The sequence below is a fragment of the Pleurodeles waltl genome, chromosome 10 (genome assembly GCF_031143425.1).
Source record: "Pleurodeles waltl isolate 20211129_DDA chromosome 10, aPleWal1.hap1.20221129, whole genome shotgun sequence".
Classification (NCBI taxonomy): Eukaryota; Metazoa; Chordata; class Amphibia; order Caudata; family Salamandridae; genus Pleurodeles; species Pleurodeles waltl.
Window position 1 is genome coordinate 755,450,358 of NC_090449.1, and position 19,071 is coordinate 755,469,428.

The 19,071-nt window shown below is 43.8% G+C and overlaps 1 protein-coding gene across 1 annotated transcript in view; it reads right to left on the reverse strand.

The window, feature by feature from the left end:
- The window catches only part of YME1L1 (YME1 like 1 ATPase), a 665,597-nt gene that overhangs the window by 205,267 nt on the left and 441,259 nt on the right, over positions 1–19,071 (reverse strand). Inside the window, exon 15 of the mRNA XM_069211321.1 lies at positions 2,494–2,645. Within this exon, the coding sequence (XP_069067422.1) occupies positions 2,494–2,645 (152 nt within the window). The remainder of the gene's footprint in view (positions 1–2,493; positions 2,646–19,071) is intronic.

A 19,071-nucleotide genomic window follows, 5' to 3' on the forward strand; every position in this document is an offset into this window, starting at 1 on the left:
GAAGGACTATCATCAGCGAATTAAGTAACTTTCGAAGGACTATCATCAGCACTTGTATATATGTTGTTTATTCTTATTTGCAGTTTTTGAGACCGTTATCTTGATTTGCACAATAGTTTAAATGTTTTGTGATATGAGTTGTAGATAATCATGTTTCTATGTTTGAAGTGTAATGGAATGTGATATGTGTACGTGATTTGTGTGAATGTGTTTGTTGTATGTCTTGTCTGTCTTTGATTAATGTTTTTTGATAAAAATTATAGGGGGGTGTTATGTTGAACAATGCTATCATTAGATGTATAATTTCAGATTTTTATGAATATTGTGAATACATTTGGATTGTGGTATTACAGTTTCGTGTCCATATGGACTGAGCTGATTTTCTTAGGATTCGGGAGAGTGATTTTTCTTACCATCTTAATTCTCAGCCAGGAGTTTGTATGTAACAGTTGTATCGCTCGTAGACGATGTAGTGGAAAGCCCCAGTTAGACAAAGTGGTTCACAGTCAAATACAGCTTTGAAATTGATAAAACATAATGTTGGAAGCTGGCTCTCTATACAGTGCACTAAACTGAAGTACACTGTGCAGAGAGTCCAGTGTATCCCCAAAATGGTTTTGCAGAGGCTAAAGTAGATAGGACTAATGCTCTATTCTGTGGTAGTGTGGGAGGACAGGTAGGCTTATCAGAGAGCAGTGCTAAGCATTTGTTGTACTCACAGACGCAATAAATGAGATACACTTAAAGAATAAATCCGAGAGCAATTTAGAAAAATAATTATTTTTATAAATGTTTCAAACCCAAGAACTTCTTAATCAGGTAAGTAGAATTTTAAGCATAAATACTTTGCGGTTTCAGAAATCACCACTTTTCACAGTTATCTCAATGACATCCGGTGGAGGAAAACAGTATTCAGCAAACACACGGTTAACGACGACAGGTAGGTAGTAGACTTGGGGTGCTCAGGGACGTAGGTGCACCTTAGGTCCTTTTCTCAGGGTGATGAATGCAGGGGTGCCCTTAGACGTCGGGTTCCTTCACTTGGGAGCACTTGTGGTAAGGGAGTCCTGTGTGCTGATGCTGCAAGTGTCATCTAGGAGTCCAGCGGAGGCCCAGGATGTACTTGAGTCAGGTGCAGTCGTTGCTGGAGGTGTTGGGTTTCCGCTAATCACAAGGCTGCAGGAGAGGGGGACTGGTGCAGAGGATGCAGGGGTTCCTTTGAGTGTCAGGAATCTTCGTCTAATCCGGTCAGTGGGGTCATCCGGATTTAGGCTGCAGGCATCGTCGTGTTGGCCACAAGAGGTCAATCCATGATGGACTCAAGGTCGGAATTGCCTGGGGACCTTCTCTGGACTGGTGGGCCACCTGGACTCAGATCGTGGGCATCGGGTGCAGAGTGGGCTGGGCTTGCGGATCTGGGGCGGTTGTGGGGTCCTTCTGGGATGTTTCTTGTGGAGTCGCCAGGAATCTGAAGAGCAAGGTTCAGAGGTGCCCCTAAATACTAGATTTGGGGGTAATACAGGGGTCAGAGGATAGTAGCCAATGGCTACTGTCCCTGAGCGTGGCTACACACTTCCTGTGCCCACTTCCGTTGACGAGGTGGGCACATTCCTATCCCTATTGGCTACTCACATCCAAAGCAAGAAGGAGGATTTTGTAAGGAGGGAGTCACTTCTGCTCTGCACGCCTTAGGGGTAAGTCCTAGGTGCAGTGGTCACTTTGCTTTACCTAATTTTCCCGCTGGACCTGCTGCCAAAAGTGGAGCTTGGTCCAGGGGGAAGGCATCTCCACTGTAACAGGAGGTCTGAGCCTTTGAGGCTCACCACCAAGTGTTGCAGTTCTTTCATGGGGGAGGTGTGAAGCATCTCCACCCACTGCAGGCTTTGTTCCTGACCTCCGATAGCACAAAGGCTCTCACCCCATGAGGTAAGAAACTTGTCTGTTAGTGGCAGGCTGGCAAAGACTGGTCGGCCTCACACTAAAGGGTTAGGTGAATTACAGGGTGCATCTCTAACATGCCCTCTGTGTGCATTCTGCAATAAATCTAACACTAGCATCAGTTGTGATTTTTTAAATAAACAAGCTATGAATTATAAAGATTCAGTCAAAGTCAACTATTTGATCCCAGGGAGGGATTCTGAATCAAAAACCTATAATTTCTAAAGGGGTCTTTTATTGTTATTGGGAGGTTTGTTCACTAAACCTGACCAGTGGAATAGAACTAAAAAGAGTAGATCCAAAAACTCTCTATGAACAGTTTGCGCTTCTAAGCCAACATAAATTAATATTTGTTCTATTCCTTCTGGAGCAGAGCACACTCATGTCATCCACTGTAACCTGTCAGTCCACAAACATCTGATAAGTATTACGTGAAAGTAAAACAAACATAATTGTTACTTTGGGGCTTAAAATTGAGTTTATCAATTAGCTTGTAATGGCATACTTTAAATGTATTTTTGTCTAACATGTTCTATCTCCATCACGGAAACTTACATGTCCCAATGTAGGCCCACGAGGCATAATTGTAGCTTTGTTGATTGGCATAGCATCTTTGGTATAATATGCTATTATGGCATGCCCAGATTCATGATATGCAGTGATTTTTTTATTCCTATTGTCAATTACAACACTCCTTCGCTCAGGACCTGAAAGAAAAAACAACTTTAGTGCTATGCAACACTTTATATCACACAAGATACATATCGGAAGATACAAATTCTATTTTAAGAGCAGAATAATACTACAAATATGATGTTTAGTGTTACAAACGTTCAACTCGCAGTTCAACAAATAACGATGGAAGCCTGGCTAGTGTTTTGACCACTCATAAAACAGTTTTCTCTACTGTATTTAAAAGCAGCTCTCTGCAGCGATTAATGTGCACAATAGTGTCAATATATTAGGAAAAGATTATTTTTTATATTAAAACACAACAGAACAGAAATAATGAACTGAAGTGAGTACATAAATGGTCAAGGGGAGTTTGCAGACTTTTACTTACTCCTTTCTGTTCCGCAAATTGTTACTATCACTTTTTAGAAATGTAGACTGGTTGTACTCCTAGCAATATTAGTGTTCAAAGTGGAAGTGCTGCAACGCTATTCAAGTTAGTAAGAAAGAAAATGCTCACTTAAAATCTGGTAGGGACACATTTGGTTTTTATTTACCATTGGTAAATAGCTTAGAATGTAAACATCATCCCTCACATATGGATTTCAAATTAATCAGTGAACACCATTAAGTTCTGATAAAAAAACTTGAACATTAACCTATAATACAATATGGGTGCATGGGTAGACACACTGGATACAAAGTTTTGAATCCTTCAACTAATTGTGCAGAAGGCTGAATATATACAATTATTTAAAATTTTATACACACACACATATACATATTATATATATGGAAAATGTCACTTACCCAGTGTACATCTGTTCGTGGCATGAGACGCTGCAGATTCACATGCTGTGCACATCCCGCCATCTAGTGTTGGGCTCGGAGTGTTACAAGTTGTTTTTCTTCGAAGAAGTCTTTTCGAGTCACGAAATCGAGGAACTCCTCCCCTTTCGGCTCCATTGCGCATGGGCGTCGACTCCATCTTAGATTGTTTTCCCCGCAGAGGGTGAGGTAGGAGTTGTGTATATAGTAATAGTGCCCATGCAATGGAGTAAGTACGTATGTACATAATGTGACTAAAAGTGATATATTTATAAATTTACAAATGTACAAGTTTAATTTTTTGTCAACTTAAAACGGCTACAGACTCCCGGGGAGGTGGGAGGACGCATGTGAATCTGCAGTGTCTCATGCCATGAACAGATGTACACTGGGTAAGTGACATTTTCCGTTCGATGGCATGTCTAGCTGCAGATACACATGCTGTGCATAGACTAGTAAGCAGTTATCTCCCCAAAAGCGGTGGTTTAGCCTGTAGGAGTTGAAGTTGTTTGAAATAATGTCCTTAATACTGCTTGTCCTACTGTGGCTTGCTGTGTTGTTAACACATCCACGCAGTAATGCTTGGTAAATGTATGAGGCATAGACCATGTGGCTGCCTTACAGATTTCAGTCATTGGTATGTTTCCTAGAAAGGCCATGGTGGCACCCTTCTTTCTAGTGGAGTGTGCCTTTGATGTAATAGGCAGTTCTCTTTTTGCTTTTATATAACAGGTTTGAATACATTTAACTATCCATCTGGCAATGCCTTTTTTGGATATTGGATTCCCTGTATGAGGTTTTTGGAAAGCAACAAACAATTGTTTTGTTTTGCAAATTTGTTTGGTTCTATCAATGTAGTACATTAGTGCCCTTTTGATGTCTAATGTATGTAATGCTCTCTCAGCTACAGAATCTGGTTCTGGAAAGAACACTGGGAGTTCCACTGTTTGATTTAAGTGGAACGGTGATATGACTTTAGGTAAGAATTTAGGATTTGTGCGTAGAACTACTTTATGTTTGTGTATCTGTATAAAGGGTTCTTGTATGGTAAAGGCTTGTATTTCACTTACTCTTCTGAGAGATGTGATAGCTATTAGAAAGGCTACTTTCCATGTTAAGTACTGTATCTCACATGAGTGCATGGGTTCAAATGGTGGACCCATGAGTCGTGTTAATACGATGTTGAGGTTCCACGAAGGAACTGGTGGTGTTCTTGGTGGGATAATCCTTTTCAGACCCTCCATAAATGCTTTTATGACTAGGATTCTGAATAATGAAGTTGAATGCGTAATTTGCAGATACGCCAAAATAGCTGTGAGATGTATTTTAATGGATGAAAAAGCTAACTTGGACTTTTGTAAGTGTAGTAGGTAGCTTACGATGTTTTTTGCAGATGCATGTAATGATTGGATTGGATTATTATGGCAGTAATAAACCTTTTCTACTTATTTGCGTAGCAATGTCTTGTGGTTGGTTTCCTAGCCTGTTTTATGACCTCCATGCATTCTTGTGTAAGGACTAGATGTCCTAATTCTAAGATTTCAGGAGCCAAATCGCTAGATTTAGTGATGCTGGATTCGGGTGTCTGATCTGTTGTTTGTGTTGAGTTAACAGATCTGGTCTGTTTGGCAGTTTGATATGAGGCACTACTGACAGGTCTAGTAGTGTTGTGTACCAAGATTGTCATGCCAAAGTTGGTGCTATCAGTATTAGTTTGAGTTTGTTTTGACTCAATTTGTTTACTAGATACGGAAAGAGTGGGAGAGGGGGAAAAGCGTATGCAAATATCCCTGACCAACTCATCCATAACGCATTGCCTTGAGAGTGAGGCTGTGGGTACCTGGATGCGAAGTTTTGGCATTTTGCGTTTTCTTTTGTTGCGAATAGGTCTATTTGCGGTGTTCCCCATCTTTGGAAGTACGTTTGTAGTATCTGGGGATGAATTTCCCATTCATGGATCTGTTGGTGATTCCGAGAGAGATTGTCGGCTAACTGGTTTTGAATTCTTGGTATGAATTGCGCTATTAGGCGAATGTGGGTGTGAATCGCCCAATGCCATATCTTTTGAGCTAAGAGACACAATTGTGTCGAGTGTGTCCCTCCCTGTTTGTTCAGATAATACATTGTTGTCATGTTGTCTGTTTTGACAAGAATGCGTTTGTGGGTTATTAGTGGTTGAAATGCTTTCAATGCTAGAAATACTGCTAGTAGTTTTAAGTGATTTATATGAAGTTGTTTCTGTTGAGTGTCCCATTGTCCCTGGATGCTGTGTTGGTTGAGGTGTGCTCCCCACCCTACCATGGAAGCATCTGTTTTGATCACGTATTGAGGCACTGGGTCTTGGAAAGGCCGCCCTTGGTTTAAATTTATAGTATTCCACCATTGAAGCGAGGTGTATGTTTGGCGGTCTATCAACACTAGATCTTGAAGTTGACCCTGTGCTTGTGACCATTGTGATGCTAGGCACTGTTGTAAGGGCCGCATGTGTAATCTTGCGTTTTGGACAATGGCTATGCATGAGGACATCATGCCTAGTAGTTTCATCACTAATTTTACCTAGAACCTTTGGTTTGGGTGCATGGCCTGTATTACGTTTTGGAATGCCTGTACCCTTTGTGGACTTGGAGTGGCAATCCCTTTTTTTGTGTTGATTGTTGCTCCTAAGTACTGTTGTATTTGACACGGCTGTAGGTGTGATTTTTGGTAGTCGAGTGAGAACCCTAGCTTGTGAAGGGTTTCTATAACGTATTTTGTGTGTTGAGAACACTGTTCTTGCGTATTGGTTTTGATTAACCAATCGTCCAGATACAGGAACACATGTATTTGCTGTCTTCTGATATGGGCTGCCACTACGGTAAGGCATTTTGTAAAGACTCTTGGCGCTGTTGTTATCCCGAATGGCAACACTTTGAACTGGTAATGTACCCCTTGGATTACAAACCTTAAGTATTTTCTGTGGGAAGGATGTATGGGTATATGGAAATACGCATCCTTGAGGTCTAATGTTGTCATGTAGTCTTGTTGTTTGAGCAAGGGGATTACGTCTTGAAGTGTCACCATGTGAAAGTGATCTGATTTGATGTAAAGATTTAGTGTTCTGAGATCTAAGATGGGTCTTAGAGTTTTGTCTTTTTTGGGTATGAGAAAGTACAGGGAGTAAACACCCGTTCCTTTCTGATGATTGGGTACTAGTTCTATTGCATCGTTTTGCAACAACGCTTGGACCTCCAGCTGTAATAGATCCATGTGTTGTTTGGACATGTTGTGTGTTTTGGGTGGCACATTTGGTGGAAATCGTAGGAATTCTATGCAATAACCATGTTGGATAATGGCTAGAACCCACGTGTCTTTTGGTATTTCTTCCCAGTTTTGGTAAAACTCCGTTAGTCTCCACCCCACTGATGTCATGTGTTGGGGATTTGTGACACTGAAGTCACTGTTTATTTTGATTGGTCTTGAGACTTTGGAACTTTCCGCTAGTTTTAGGGAACTGTCCACCTCTGTAATGTCCCCGAAAACTTCCTCTCTGATACTGGCTCTGGTATGTGTGTCTGGTTTGGGAGGTTGAGGGTTCTGTGCTTTGTCCCCGAAACCCCCCTCTAAATGGTGTTTTCCGAAATGTGCCTCTGCCCTGTGGTGAGTAGAATGTGACCATGGCCTTGGCCGTATCTGTGTCCTTTTTAAGTTTCTCGAAAGCAGTGTCCACCTCCGGCCCAAACAACTGCTGTCCGTTAAAAGGCATATTAAGCACTGGCTGTTGAATTTCTGGCTTGAATCCTGAGGTGCGTAGCCATGCGTGTCTCCGTATGGTGACCGCCGTATTTACAGTCCTTGCAGCTGTGTCTGCTGCATCCATTGCTGACCGTATCTGGTTATTAGAGATACTTTGGCCCTCTTCCACCACCTGTTGTGCACGCTTTTGGAACTCTTTGGGTAGATGTTCTATGAAGTGTTGCATTTCGTCCCAATGAGCTCTATCATATCTCGATAGCAAGGCCTGTGAATTGGCAATGCGTCATTGGTTCGCTGCTTGTGCCGCGACTCTTTTCCCTGCTGCGTCGAACTTGCGACTTTCCTTGTCGGGTGGTGGTGCATCTCCCGAGGTGTGTGAGTTCGCCCTTTTGCGAGCTGCACCTACTATCACAGAGTCCGGTGTCAATTGCTGCGTGATGTACACAGGGTCTGTTGGGGGAGGTTTGTACTTTTTCTCCACCCTAGGAATGATGGCCCTGCCTTTCACAGGCTCTTGAAATACTTGCTTTGCATGTTTCAACATTCCTGGTAACATAGGAAGACTCTGGTACCGACTATGTGTGGACGACAGAGTATTAAACAAAAAGTCATCTTCAATTGGTTCTGCGTGCAGGGTGACATTGTGAAATGCGGCTGCTATGGACACCACCTGTGTGTAAGCAGTACTGTCTTCAGGTGGTGATGGTCTTGCTGGATAACTGTCGGGACTGTTGTCTGATACAGGCACATCATAAAGATCCCATGCATCAGGATCATCTTGGCTCATCCCTGTGTGCGTTGGAGACTGCATCATCAGTGGGGTAGCCATTGGTGATGGATGTGGTGATGGTGGCGGAGTTACTTGTTTTGCCACCTTTGCCTGTGGTTGCTTGTCTTTTTCTTGGAAAGCAAGTTTCCTTTTCATTCGGATTGGAGGGAGAGTTCTGATTTTTCCTGTCTCCTTTTGAATGTGGAGCCTTCTCTGTGTGTAATCTGGCTCCCCTGCTTCTAGCTCCTGTCCGAATTTGTGTCCTTGCATTTGTGAGGACAGGCCTTGTTCCTCAGTGTAGGAACTTGGTTTCAGCTCCGAAGCCGGATGTTTCGGTATCGAAACCTTTTCAACCATCTTTTTTGGTCCTGAAGACACTTTTTTGGCTTTCGGTGTTCCGATATCTCGGTGCCAGTATCTCGATGTCGAGATTGCTCTGACCCGGTGTCGAGTCTGTTCTGTGCCGATATCTCGACCGGAGTCGGATGACTTCGACACATGTGTGCCCTTTTTCGGTGCCGATGGACGGTCACCTAATTTTCGGGTTAAGCCGTGGCCTGTCGGCGGTGGCGTCCCCTGGGCTTTAATGTATTTTCCGTGAGTCTTGGCCAGGGGTGTTTTACTCACGGTTTTCGGCGTCTGTTCGGTTTTGGCCTCGTCCGAGTCAGCAATGGAGAAGGTTTCTTCTTCCTCCAAGTCTTGGTGTCCTGACGGCGCCGATGCCATTTGAAGTCTTCTTGCTCTCCGGTCCCTTAGCGTTTTCCTCGACCGAAACACTCGACAGGCCTCGCAGGTATCCTCTTTGTGTTCAGGAGACAAACACAAATTACAGACCAAATGCTGATCTGTGTAAGGATACTTGTGGCATTTGGGGCAGAAGCGGAATGGGGTCCGTTCCATTAGCCTTGAAGACGCACGTGGTCGGGCCGACCAGGCCCCGCCGGGGAATCGAAACCCCAAAGGGCCACCGGAGATCTTCAAAATTCGGTGTCGATCTGCTTTATCTAACCCGATACCGAACGCAAATAATACTGTCGAATTTTCCGAATTTAACTAACTTTCCGAACCAAAACACGGAGCAAAGAGGAACACGTCCGAACCAGATGGCGGAAAGAAAACAATCTAAGATGGAGTCGACGCCCATGCGCAATGGAGCCGAAAGGGGAGGAGTCCCTCGATCTCGTGACTCGAAAAGACTTCTTCGAAGAAAAACAACTTGTAACACTCTGAGCCCAACACTAGTTGGCGGGATGTGCACAGCATGTGTATCTGCAGCTACACATTCCATCGAACATATATATATATATATATATATATATATATAGAAAATGTTACTTACACAGTATACATCAGTTTGTGGCATATAAGGCTGCAGATTCACATGCTTTGTATACGTCCGCTATCTAGTGCTGGGCAGAGTGTTACAAGTTGTTTTTCTTCTAAGAATCTTTTTGAGTCAAAGGATCAAGTGACACCTCTTCTCTGTGATAGTGTGAATAGGCACTGAGTGACTCCTCCCTTTCGGCTCCATTGCGCATGGGCCTCAACTCTATCTTAGATTGTTTTCCCCTCATAGGGTGAGGTAGGAGTTGGTAAAGTAAGGATACTAGAGGTACCCATGCAATGGAGTAGATGGAAAATGTCACTTACCCAGTGTACATCTGTTCGTGGCATTAGTCGCTGCAGATTCACATGCTGTGCACATCCCGCCATCTAGTGTTGGGCTCGGAGTGTTACAAGTTGTTTTTCTTGGAAGAAGTCTTTTCGAGTCACGAGACCGAGGGACTCCTCCCATTTTGACTCCATTGCGCATGGGCATCGACTCCATCTTAGATTGTTTTCCCCGCAGAGGGTGAGGTAGGAGTTGTGTATGCTAGTAATAGTGCCCATGCAATGGAGTGAATGCGTCTGTACATAATGAAGTTTAAAGTAATATATTTACAAATGTTTAAGATCTACTTCTGAACGGCTACAGGCTCCCGGGGAGGCGGGTGGGCGCATGTGAATCTGCAGCGACTAATGCCACGAACAGATGTACACTGGGTAAGTGACATTTTCCGTTCAATGGCATGTGTAGCTGCAGATACACATGCTGTGCATAGACTAATAAGCAGTTATCTCCCCAAAAGCAGTGGTTCAGCCTGTAGGAGTTGAAGTAGTTTGAAATAATGTTCTTAGTACAGCTTGACCTACTGTTGCCTGTTGTGCAGTTAACACATCTACACAGTAGTGCTTGGTAAATGTATGAGGCGTAGACCATGTTGCTGCCTTACATATTTCGTTCATTGGAATATTTCCTAGAAAGGCCATGGTAGCACCTTTCTTTCTGGTTGAGTGTGCCTTTGGTGTAATAGGCAGTTCTCTTTTAGCTTTAAGATAGCAGGTTTGAATGCACTTAACTATCCATCTAGCAATGCCTTGTTTTGAAACTGGATTTCCTGTATGAGGTTTTTGAAACGCGATAAATAGTTGTTTTGTCTTTCGAATTAGTTTTGTTCTGTCAATGTAGTACATTAGTGCTCTTTTGATGTCTAATGTATGTAGTGCTCTTTCAGCTACAGAATCTGGCTGTGGGAAGAACACTGGTAATTCTACCGTTTGATTCAAGTGGAACGGTGAGATTACTTTTGGTAAAAATTTAGGATTGGTCCGTAGAACAACTTTATTTTTGTGTATTTGAATAAATGGTTCTTGAATAGTAAATGCTTGAATTTCACTCACTCTTCTTAGAGATGTGATGGCAATAAAAAATGCAACTTTCCACGTTAAGTATTGCATTTCACAAGAGTGCATGGGCTCAAAAGGTGGACCCATGAGTCGTGTTAAGACAATGTTAAGGTTCCATGACGGAACTGGTGGTGTTCTTGGTGGTATAATTCTCTTTAGGCCTTCCATAAACGCTTTTATGACTGGTATCCTAAATAATGAAGTTAAGTGCGTAATTTGCAGGTAAGCTGAAATTGCCGTAAGATGTATTTTAATGGAAGAGAAAGCTAGTTTAGATTTCTGCAAATGTAGTAAGTATCCTACTATCTCTTTTGCAGATGCGTGTAAAGGTTGAATTTGATTATTATGGCATTAATAAACAAATCTTTTCCGCTTATTTGCATAACAGTGTCTAGTGGTAGGTTTTCTAGCCTGTTTTATGACCTCCATACATTCCTGTGTGAGGTCTAAGTGCCCGAATTCTAGGATTTCAGGAGCCAAATTGCTAGATTCAGCGATGCTGGATTTGGATGTCTGATCTGTTGTTTGTGTTGTGTTAACAGATCTGGTCTGTTTGGCAGTTTGATATGAGGTACTACTGAAAGGTCTAGTAGTGTTGTGTACCAAGGTTGCCTTGCCCATGTTGGTGCTATTAGTATGAGTGAGTTTGTTTTGACTCAACTGGTTTACTAGATATGGAAGAAGTGGGAGAGGGGGAAAAGCGTACGCAAATATCCCTGACCAGTTCATCCATAGTGCATTGCCCTGAGACTGATGTTGTGGGTACCTGGATGCGAAGTTTTGGCATTTTGAGTTTTCTTTTGTTGCAAATAGATCTATTTGTGGCGTTCCCCACATTCTCAAGTAAGTGTTCAGTATTTGGGGGTGAATTTCCCATTTGTGGATCTGTTGGTGATCCCGAGAGAGATTGGCTGCTAACTGATTCTGAATCCCTGGAATAAATTGTGCTATTAGGCGAATGTGGTTGTGAATCGCCCAATGCCATATTTTTTGTGTTAGGAGACACAACTGTGTCGAGTGTGTTCCTCCCTGTTTGTTTAGGTAATACATTGTTGTCATGTTGTCTGTTTTGACAAGAGTGTATTTGTGGGTTATTATGGGTTGAAATGCTTTCAGAGCTAGAAACACCGCTAACAGTTCTAAGTGGTTTATATGAAACTGTTTTTGCTGAATGTCCCATTGTCCTTGGATGCTGTGCTGATTGAGGTGCGCTCCCCACCCTGTCATGGATGCATCTGTCGTTATTACGTATTGTGGCACTGGGTCTTGAAAAGGCCGCCCTTGGTTTAAATTTATAGTGTTCCACCATTGAAGCGAGATGTATGTTTGGCGGTCTATCAACAACAGATCTAGAAGTTGACCCTGTGCCTGTGACCACTGTGATGCTAGGCACTGTTGTAAGGGCCGCATGTGCAACCTTGCGTTTGGGACAATGGCTATGCATGAGGACATCATGCCTAGGAGTTTCATTACTAATTTGACCTGTATCTTTTGGTTTGGATACATGGCTTGTATTACATTGTGGAATGTTTGGACTCTTTGTGGACTTGGAGTGGCAATTCCTTTTACTGTGTTGATTGTTGCTCCTAGGTATTGCTGTGTTTGACACGGCAGAAGGTGTGACTTTGAGTAATTGATTGAGAAACCTAGTTTGTGTAGGGTTTCTATGACGTAATTCGTGTGTTGTGAACACTGTATTTGCGTGTTGGTTTTGATTAACCAATCGTCTAGGTACGGGAACACATGTATTTGCTGCCTTCTGATATGTGCAGCTACTACTGCTAGACATTTTGTAAAAACTCTTGGCGCAGTTGTTATTCCGAATGGCAACACTTTGAATTGGTAATGTATCCCTTGGAATACAAACCTTAGGTACTTTCTGTGTGAAGGATGTATTGGTATATGGAAATATGCATCCTTTAGATCCAGTGTTGTCATGTAGTCTTTTTGTTTGAGCAGTGGGATTACTTCTTGTAATGCAACCATGTGAAAGTGGTCTGATTTGATGTATGTATTTAATATTCTGAGATCTAGTATAGGTCTTAAGAGTTTTGTCTTTTTTGGGTATCAGAAAGTACAGTGAGTAAACTCCTGTGTTTAGTTCTTGTTTTGGTACTAATTCTATTGCCTCTTTTTGGAGCAATGCTTGAACTTCTAATCCTAGAAGATTTATATGTTGTTTCGACATACTGTGTGTTTTCGGTGGGACTGTTGGAGGGAATTCGCGAAATTCTATGCAATAACCATGCTGGATAATTGCTAGTACCCAAGTATCTGTTATTATCTCCTCCCAATGTTTGTAAAATTGGCTTAATCTTCCCCCCACAGGTGTTATGTGATGGGGATGTGTGACTTGTGAGTCACTGCTTATTTTGAGGACTTTTGGGGCTTTGGAATTTTCCTCTACTTCTTTGGAATTGTCCCCCTCTATATTGCCCCCGAAAACTTCCCCGCTGATATTGGCTTTGGTAAGTGGGCCTTGTTTGCGATGTTGTGGTTTCTGTAGGTTGTCCTCGAAACCCTCCCCTAAAAGGTGTTTTGCGAAATGTGCCTCTGCTCTGCGGGGAGTAGAGTGCGCCCATGGCTTTTGCCGTATCAGTGTCTTTCTTGAGTTTCTCAATAGCAGTGTCGACTTCCGGCCCAAACAACTGCTGTTCATTAAATGGCATATTTAGCACGGCTTGTTGGATTTCCGGCTTGAAACCTGACGTGCGGACCCATGCGTGCCTTCTTATTGTTATTGCAGTATTTACTGTCCTTGCAGCCGTATCTGCTGCATCCATAAAAGACCGTATCTGATTATTAGAGATACTTTGTCCTTCTTCCACCACTTGTTGTGCTCTTTTTTGGAACTCCTTGGTTAAGTGTTCTATCAAATGTTGCATCTCATCCCAGTGAGCTCTGTCATATATTGCCAAAAGCGCTTGTGAATTGGCAATTCACCATTGGTTTGCTGCTTTTGCTGCAACCCTTTTGCCCGCAGCATCAAATTTGCGACTCTCTTTGTCTGGAGGTGGTGCGTCCCCCGAGGTATGAGAGTTTGCTCTCTTACGAGCTGCCCCGACAACTACTGAGTCTGGAGTTAACTGCGTTGTAATATAAACAGGATCTGTTGGCGGTGGCTTGTACTTTTTCTCCACCCTTGGAGTTATGGCTCGGCCTTTAACAGGATCCTGAAAGATTTGTTTTGAATGTTTTAGCATTCCTGGGAGCATAGGTAGTCTTTGGGACTGGCTATGAGTGGAGGTTAGCGTGTTAAACAAGAAGTCATCCTCAATTGGTTCTGAATGCAAGGTGACGTTATGGAAAGCAGCTGCCCTTGCGATCACCTGTGTGTAAGATGTACTGTCCTCAGGAGGGGACGGCCTGGTAGGGTACGAGTCTGGGCTGTTGTCCGATACTGTAGCATCGTAAAGGTCCCATGCATCGGGATCATCTTGACTCATGGCAGTATGAGTCGGGAGTGCATCAGTGGAGGAGTTGCTACTGGTGATGTGTGCACTGATGGTGGTGGAGAAGGTGGTGGAGTTGTTTTCTTTGCCACCTTTGCCTGTGGCTCCTTGTCCTTTTCTTGAAAGGCAAGTTTTCTTTTTCTTTTAATTGGAGGAAGCGTGGTTATCTTCCCTGTGTCTTGATGAATGTGGAGCCTCCTTTGAGTATAGTCTGGCTCTACAGCTTGAAGTTCCTCTCCAAATCTATGTTTTTTCATTTGGGAGGCCAATCCTTGTTCCTCTGTATAGGAACCTGTTTTCGGCTCAGAGGCTGGATGTTTCGGAACCGAAACTTTTTCGGAGGTCTTTTTAGGCTCCGAAGAAACCTTTGTAATTTTCGGCGTGGTGGTGTCTCGGTACCGAATTTGTTCGGTGCCGCTGTCACGGTGCCGAAATTTCTCTGAGCCGATGTCTCGGGTCCGAGATTGCTGTGTGGCGGTATCTCGACCGGAGTCGGATGACTTCGACACCAGCGTGCCCTTTGTCGGTGACTTGGCTCGGTCACCGCTTTTTGGGGTTAAGCCATGGCCTGTTGGCGGTGGCGTCCCCTGGGCTTTTGTTGACTTCTCGTGAGTCTTATGTTTCGACGTCTTACTCACGGTTTTCGGCGTTTCTTCGGCCTCGAGCTCTTCAGAGTCCGATTCGTGGATAGAGAAAGCTTCCTCTTCTTCTTCCTCGAAATGTTCTTGTTCTGTCGGCGTCGACGCCATCTGCAGTCTTCTGGCTCTTCGGTCCCTTAACGTCTTTCTGGACCGAAACGCTCGACAGGCCTCACAAGTATCTTCCTTGTGCTCTGGGGACAAGCACAAGTTACAGACGAGATGCTGATCCGTATACGGATACTTGTTATGGCATTTTGGACAGAAGCGGAATGGGGTCCGTTCCATCAGCCTTGAATTCACACGTGGCCGGGCCGACCAGGCCCCGACGGGGGATCGAAAAAAACCCGAAGGGCCACCGGAACTCTTCTAAATTCGGTGTTGATCTGTTGTAACTAACCCGTTACCGAACGCAAACAATACCGACGTTTTTTCCGAGATTCTAACTAACTTTCCGACCCGAAACACGGAGCGAAAAGGAACACGTCTGAACCCGATGGCGGAAAAAAAACAATCTAAGATGGAGTCGACGCCCATGCGCAATGGAGTCGAAATGGGAGGAGTCCCTCGGTCTCGTGACTTGGAAAGACTTCTTCGAAGAAAAACAACTTGTAACACTCCGAGCCCAACACCAGATGGCGGGATGTGCACAGCATGTGTATCTGCAGCTACACATGCCATCGAACATGTATGTACATAGTGTGCAGTAAAGGAATATTTATTTACATATTTACAATTTACATACAACTAAAACGTCCACAGGCTCCCGGGAAGGTGGGAGGGCGCATGTGAATCTACAGCGCAACATGCCACGAACAGATGTACACTGGGTAAGTGACATTTTCCTTTCAATGGCATGTGTAGCTGCAGATACACATGCTGTGCATAGACTACAAAGCAGTAATCCTCCCAAAAGCGGTGGTCAGCCTGTAGGAATTGAAGTTGTTTGAAATAATGTTCTTAATTAATGTTTAGTGGCGTAATTTGATTAGCCTGGCAGCAGTAAACAAAGCTTTTCCATTTATTAGCATAACAATCTTGTTGTGGATTTTCTTGCTTGTTTAATTACCTCCATACACTCTTTTGAAAGGTTTAGATATCCAAATTCTAAGATTCAGGAGCCAAATTGCTAGGTTGAGCGATACTGGATTCAGGTGTCTGATCTGTTGTTTGTGTTGTGTTAACAGATCTGGTCTGTTTGGTAGTTTGATGTGCGGTACTACTGAGAAGTCCAACAGTGTGGTGTACCACGGTTGGCGAGCCCACGTTCGTGCTATGAGTAATAGACTGAGTTTGTTTTGACACAGTTTGTTGACCAGAAAAGGAATGAGCCGGAGAGGGGGAAAAGCGTAAGCAAATATCCCTGACCAGCTGATCCATAGAGCATTGCCCTTGTACTGAGGGTGTGGGTATCTGGACGCGAAGTTTTGGCATTTTGCGTTTTCTTTTGTTGCAAACAGATCTATGTTTGGTGTCCCCCAGCGGTATAAGTGATCTTGTAGAATCTGGGGATGTATTTCCCACTCGTGAGTTTGCTGGTGATCTCGACTGAGATTGACGGCTAACTGATTGTGAATGCCTGGTATATATTGTGCTATCAGGCGAATGTTGTTGTGAATTGCCCAATGCCAAATTTTTTGTGCTAGGAGACATTGCAGTGACGAGTGTGTGTCCCCCCGTTTGTTTAGATAATACATTGTTGTCAAATTGTCTGTCTTGACAAGAATGTGTTTGTGGGCTAGAAGGGGCTGAAAGGCCTTTAGTGCTAGAAAGACTGCTAGCAGTTCTAATTGATTTATGTGAAGTTGTTTTTATTGACTGTCCCATTGACCTTGTATGCTGTGATTGTTGAGGTGTGCTCCCCACCCAATCATGGAGGCGTCTGTTGTGATAATGGCGTGAGGCACTGGGTCTTAAAAAGGCCGCCCTTTGTTTAAATTTACAGGGTTCCACCATTGAAGCAAAGTGTGTGTTTGGCGGTCTATCAACACTAGATCTTGGAGTTGACCATGTGCCTGTGTCCATTGTCTTGCTAGGCACTGTTGTAAGGGCCGCATGTGTAGCCTTGCGTTTGGGACAATAGCTATGCATGATGACATCATGCCTGGTAGTTTCATCACAAACCTGGCCGTGTATTGTTGGTTTGGCTGCATGCTTGATTTTATATTTTGAAACGACTGAACTCTTTGTGGACTTGGAGTGGCAATTGCTCTTTGTGTGTTGAGTGCTGCTCCCAAGTATTGCTGTATTTGGGATGGTTGTAAATGTGATTTCTGGTAATTTATAGAAAACCCTAGTTTGTGTAGAGTATCTATTACATATTGGGTGTGAATTTGACATTGTTGTTGAGTGTTGGCTTTTATTAGCCAATCGTCTAGATACAGGAATACGTGCATGGGATGTCTCCTTATATGAGCTGCTACTACAGCTAGAGGTTTTGTAAATACCCTGGGGGCCGTTGTTATTCTGAATGCCAACACTTTGAATTGGTAATGTTTGCCTTGTATTACAAACCTGAGGTATTTCCTGTGAGATGGATGGATGGGTATGTGAAAATATGCATCTTTTAGATCCAGTGTTGCCGTGTATTCCCCTTGTTTTAGTAAGGGGACTACGTCCTGTTGTGTTACCATGTGGAAATGATCTGATTGGATGAAGAGATTCAGTGTTCTGAGATCTAAGATGGGTCTAAGAGTTTTGTCCTTTTTTGGTATTAGAAAATACAGGGAATAAACACCTGTTCCTTTCTGATGGTCGGGTACTAGTTCTATTGCCTCTTTTTGTAACAACGCTTGGACTTCTAGTTGTAACAGATCCAAGTGCTGTTTGGACATGTTGTGTGTTCTTGGAGGCACATTTGGTAGCAATTGTAGGAATTCTATGCAATAACCATGTTGGATAATGGCTAGGACCCACGAGTCCGTAGTTATTTCTTCCGAATTTTTGTAATAATCTGTGAGTCTCTCCCCCACTGGTGTTATGTGTTGGGGATTTGTGACATTGAAGTCACTGTTTATTTTGTGGGGTCTTTGGAATTTCCCTCTGGTTTTAGGGAACTGTCCACCTCTATATTGTCCCCGAAAGCCTCCTCTTTGATACTGGCCCTGGTATGTGGGTCTGGCCTGTGAGGTTGAGGGTTCTGTGCTTTGGGCTCGAAACCCCCCTCTAAAGTGTGGCTTCCTAAAGGTGCCTCTGCTCTGTGGGGAGTAGAGCGCGCCCATGGCTTTGGCCGTGTCAGTGTCCTCCTTTAGCTTCTCTATAGCTGTATCCACCTCCGGCCCAAACAACTGTTGTCCATTAAAGGGCATATTAAGCACAGCCTGCTGGATCTCTGGCTTAAATCCGGAGGTGCGTAGCCATGCGTGTCTCTGAATAGTGACCGCTGTGTTTACAGTTCTGGCGGCTGTGTCCGCTGCGTCCACAGCTGATCGTATCTGGTTGTTGGAGATACTTTGGCCCTCCTCCACCACTTGTTGTGCACGCTTTTGAAACTCCTTGGGAAGATGTTCAATAAAATGCTGCATTTCATCCCAATGAGCCCTGTCCTATCTTGCCAATAAAACCTGTGAATTGGCAATGCGCCACTGATTGGCTGCCTGTGCTGCAACCCTTTTCCCCGCTGCATCAAACTTTCGACTTTCTTTGTCGGGTGGTGGTGCATCCCCAGAAGTCTGAGTTTGCCATTTTGCGGGCTGCGTCTACTACCACTGAGTCAGGTGTTAGTTGTTGCGTGGTGTACACTGGGTCCGTAGGGGGAGGCTTGTACTTCTTTTCCGCCCTAGGTGTAATGGCTCTGCATTTGACGGGGTCTTGAAACACGTGTTTTGTGTGTTTTGACATCCCTGGTAACATCTGCAGACTGGTACTGGCTGTGTGTTGATGACAAAGTATTGAATAAAAAGCCATCCTCAATAGGTTCAGCATGCAGTGCTACATTGTGAAAAGTAGCTGCTCTGGACACCACCTGCATGCAAGCAGTACTGTCTTCTGGTGGTGACGGTCTTGCCGGGTAGCAATCTGGACTATTGTCAGATACTGGTGCATCGTATAGATCCCATGCATCTGGGTCATCCTGGCTCATCCCTGTGTGCGTCGGATATTGCATCATTGGGGGTGTTGCAATTGGTGACAGTTGCGGTGAGTGCTGTGGCGATGGTTGTGGCGAAAAACGTGGTGGAGTTTTTTCTTTAGCCACTTTTGCTTTTGGCTGTTTATCTGTTTCTTGGAAAGCAAGTTTCCTTTTCATTTTAATAGGGGGAAGAGTTCTTATTTTCCCTGTGTCTTTCTGAATATGGAGCCTTCTTTGCGTATAGTC